This window comes from Anabas testudineus, chromosome 15 (genome assembly GCF_900324465.2).
Source record: "Anabas testudineus chromosome 15, fAnaTes1.2, whole genome shotgun sequence".
NCBI lineage: Eukaryota > Metazoa > Chordata > Actinopteri > Anabantiformes > Anabantidae > Anabas > Anabas testudineus.
The window spans coordinates 15,017,346-15,021,218 of record NC_046624.1 but is presented as its reverse complement, the minus strand read 5'-3'; the positions used below and the strand labels follow the sequence as shown (position 1 = coordinate 15,021,218).

The window sequence follows — 3,873 nt, the reverse complement described above, 5'->3', positions numbered from 1 at the left end:
CTACCATTATGATAAACAAGGTGACAAAAAAAACACACATATCAATAATTGTTTGCAAGTGTGTGATTACGTTTAATTTTTTCCAATTTGCTTGTCGCTGAATTGTGGTTAAATTATTTTAATTCACACATCAGCAACATATAAAAGCAAAAATGCAAGGGGAACACAAGCAGAATCAATGTGTAAAAGCAGTATTTGACACTCATCTGTTTATTGTGCTACTGCTGCCACGTCTTTTTGTCTTGTGCATGCTATTTGCATGTGCATGTGCATGTTTTGTGCATTATTTTGTGGCTTGCTTACAAATGATCCCCCCCCTTCCATGAATGTAACAGTGCTTGATGGCAGCAGCAGTTGTCTCTGCTTTTCTCAGCTCCTAATTAGCCAGAATTAAGAAGTATTTCTCGGCCCATTGAAGAGTCCATTTACTTTGAAACCAGAGCATAATAAATCTTAAGTAATTACCCCAACTCATGACTATTAACTAGCAAACCGCCAGCTTCCCTTGACAACATCCTCCTCAGTGTTGCACGGTTAAAAGGCCATTGCAGCTACCCAGCTATTTACATCCCATCTGGCAGCCTGCGAAGCACAGACAGGCTGCACTCATTCCTAAAGACAAAAAACCAAGAAGTGTAAAATGAACTCTTTCACTCTTTCTCAACTTAGCCACAGAACTTGTGTGTTCTTCCCTCCAAATAAGTTACAAAAGAGCTTCTTCTCCTTTTCTTTCCCAGTCTTTCTTTATTTATTTTTTTTTTAATCCACGCATTCATTTGCATGCGCTGAGGCCGAGGAGGGGGTCTGAATGTATAATCTTCTGTATTTAGTGGTCTGTAATCCCGACGCCTTTCTGTGATGTGATTTTCTCCTCTTGGTCCCCCATGAACAATTAGCTTGTAATCTCCACAAACATACATTCTGTCGCTGCAGAGATGAGACGGAGGAGCACCCATGGGACCCGGCGGACAAACTGCTCTGCGCTCCCCGAGGCGGATCACTTTCTGGCTGCTACAGGGAACAATTCGACTGGGCTCCATTAGGCTGCAGCGCGGTGCCTCATTTCATCCTCGTTTTTCCTGTCTTAGCATTTGAGTTAGCTGCTCGGAAATGTTAAATCAATGCTGTCTGACCATGTCTGTGTTTTCTCCTCATCAGAAGCTGCTGTTGTTATGCAACATGGGGCCTGTGGGTGCAAAGAGGAGACACAAGACAAGTAAAATAAGGAGGAGGTGGTGATCTGTCGAGCTGGTTTTTATATGGTTGCAGAAAATGTGGAACGATTTGGATCATTTAGTTTTAGAGCCTTGTTAATAAACACTCAACATGTGTGTTATAGTGCAGCAATACTCACATTTACCAATGATATGCTCATTTAACTATAATTTAAATGAGCCAATGATGTGAGAGCCCATTCCTTCATTCATTAATTTTTCTTTTTACATGTTTTGTGTATAATCAACATATTTTACCAGTTCAATTTCAGATAAATAAAAAAGCAGCTACGTGACCAGTCTGTAAAAGGACGTGTTTAAACTGAGGCCTTGGAGCAAAACACCAAACATCATTTAAAATAAAATTCATGTGTGAGAAATAAACGTGTTTTGGATGAAACAGAAGAATAAATTTACAGGAATGAATATTTAAAAAAAATATGTAGTTTTGTGCGTAATTTTCACACACAACACAAAAAATATTTTAATGTTTTAGAGTAAAAGAGAATGAAGACAGTAAATATGATTCATAATATCGGTTTTATTGAAATTTCATCCAGGGACGCTGGTGATAATAAATATTTCATCAACAATGTACAAAAATAAAGACACGGGGTCTCTGGGCATCACAAATTCAGTCCAGCAAAAACAATCATGCCGTGATAATTATACCATCATGCAAAAAATAAAAATAAAATAAAAATAAGAAACTGAAGGGAGAGCACACATGGACACACAAAGAGCCACAAAGTAAATCTAAAAACTTAGATTTGAAATCAAGACAGAATTATTCTAGCCAGACACATAAATGTCATTATTTTCACATAGAGCTCAAGTTTAAAATCCTTGGTACAAGGCACAGAAAGCATTCTTCGTTTTAACAAAATGACGCCTGATACAAAAGAATATGTCAAATAAAATCAAAGTGATCATGCAACTTGCTTCACAACGTGGTGTGAGACTAAAACTCAGCGTTGCATGACGCACAACGTTTTCTTTTCAGCTTCATTTGGCAAATTAATCGGTTTGTATAAGTCCTTGTTACAAGGAGGAAAATCATTTTTTTCTCATATGTCAAACAAGAAAACAGACTAAACAACAGCATGCACCAGTGAGGCCAAATCCACCCTCATGCCCTGAATTATCTATTTACAATCATCATCGTTACATGGCTCAGTCTCTGCGTGTCTCTCGGACACTCTGGGCATCATTTCATCCCGTCCTTGCCCTCCCCCGTGAGTCTCGTGAGGCCGGTGGAGGTGATGGGGATGTGTGGAGGAGGAGGCACCTGGCAGATGGTGCAAGGACACGGCAGTCCGGCCCAGTGCTGGAAACCCGAGCCCAGCTGCAAGGCCGGGGGCGCAGACGGCGAGCCCTTCATCAGGGAATGAGGTGCCCGGATAGACGTGAGCCCCGGCAGCGCGCTCGACAGAGTGGAGGACGTGGAGGAAGACAGCGCGCTCCCGAGGAGAGGGTGCACCTGGTGCGCGGCTGCGGCTGCAGCAGCAGCAGCAGCTGCAGCGGCCGGGCCCCCTGAGTGTCCACCGGCACCGTGCGTAACGGTGCCGCAGTGGAAGGCCGAGTGCTGCCCTCCGTAAATCTCCCCCACCAGCCGCTTCATCTCGTCTAAGGAGCTGGTGAGCATCAGGATGTAGTTCCTGGCGAGAAGCAGCGTGGCTATCTTGGACAACTTCCGCACCGAGGGCCCGTGCGCGTAGGGCATCACCTCTCGCAGGCCGTCCATGGCCAGGTTGAGGTCGTGCATGCGCTTCCTCTCCCGGCCGTTGATCTTGAGACGGAGCTGGTACATCTCCTCCTCCGTGACTTGCTTCTTCAGTTTGTACTTGTTGCTGTTGTTGCTGCTGCTTCCCACGGACGCAGACTTGGCGTCTCCAGATCGCAGGAGCTCGCTGGCGCTCATCTTCTGACGCTGCTGCTCGCCGCCCTGCGTGGACGAGGACACGGAAGAGCCCACGAGGTGGTGGTGATGGTGGTGCGGGTGATGGTCTCGGAGAAACATATCGTCCATGTCCGGGGAGGAGGCTCTGCTGCTCGGGCTGGAGTCTGAATTCATTTTATGGGTTCGCTTCCGAGGTTGTTAGGTAGGAGGTCGCTGCTGGCTTCCTCCCTCTCTCACTCACTTTCACTCTCTCCCCTCTCTCTCTGTCTCTCTCCACTTTCTCCTTTTTGCTCTCTCTCTCTCTTTCTGGAGCCTTTAGTCGCTCTGGCCACCTGATGTTGTCTGTATCCCTTCTGTCCCACGCGTCTGTCCTTCTTATCACATCAGTGAGCACTCTGCCTCTGTGACTGCCGACTTTCTCTCCCTGTGAGAGTCTCCGTGTCTCTGCTGTGAGGCGGACACTGATAGTGGGTATTTATACTTGCGGGCAGACAAAAGCAGCTTTCCTATTCATAACGCCTAGTTAGGTGGATGACGTGCCCGTTAGGAAGGGGGCGGTGTGCTTTGACTGTCCCAGTGACCGCGGTGCGCAACCATTCACTGCCATTGTCAGGACACCGTTGGGGGCACAGCGCGCCTCTCTTCTCTTCTCTTCTCTTCTCTTCTCTTCTCTTCTCTTCTCTTCTCTTCTCTTCTCTTCTCTTCTCCTCTCTTCTAGCTTCTCCTTGGATCTGTATTACTTGTAAAAGTAGTTTTAAG

The 3,873-nt window shown here is 45.9% G+C and overlaps 1 protein-coding gene across 1 annotated transcript; it reads right to left on the bottom strand.

Annotated features, from left to right (window-relative positions):
- Positions 1–2,421: 2,421 nt before the first annotated feature.
- On the bottom strand, positions 2,422–3,288 carry olig3 (oligodendrocyte transcription factor 3). The gene has a single exon (XM_026356212.1). It carries the CDS (start codon positions 3,286–3,288, stop codon positions 2,422–2,424), a length of 867 nt encoding a protein of 288 aa, XP_026211997.1.
- Positions 3,289–3,873: the final 585 nt, after the last annotated feature.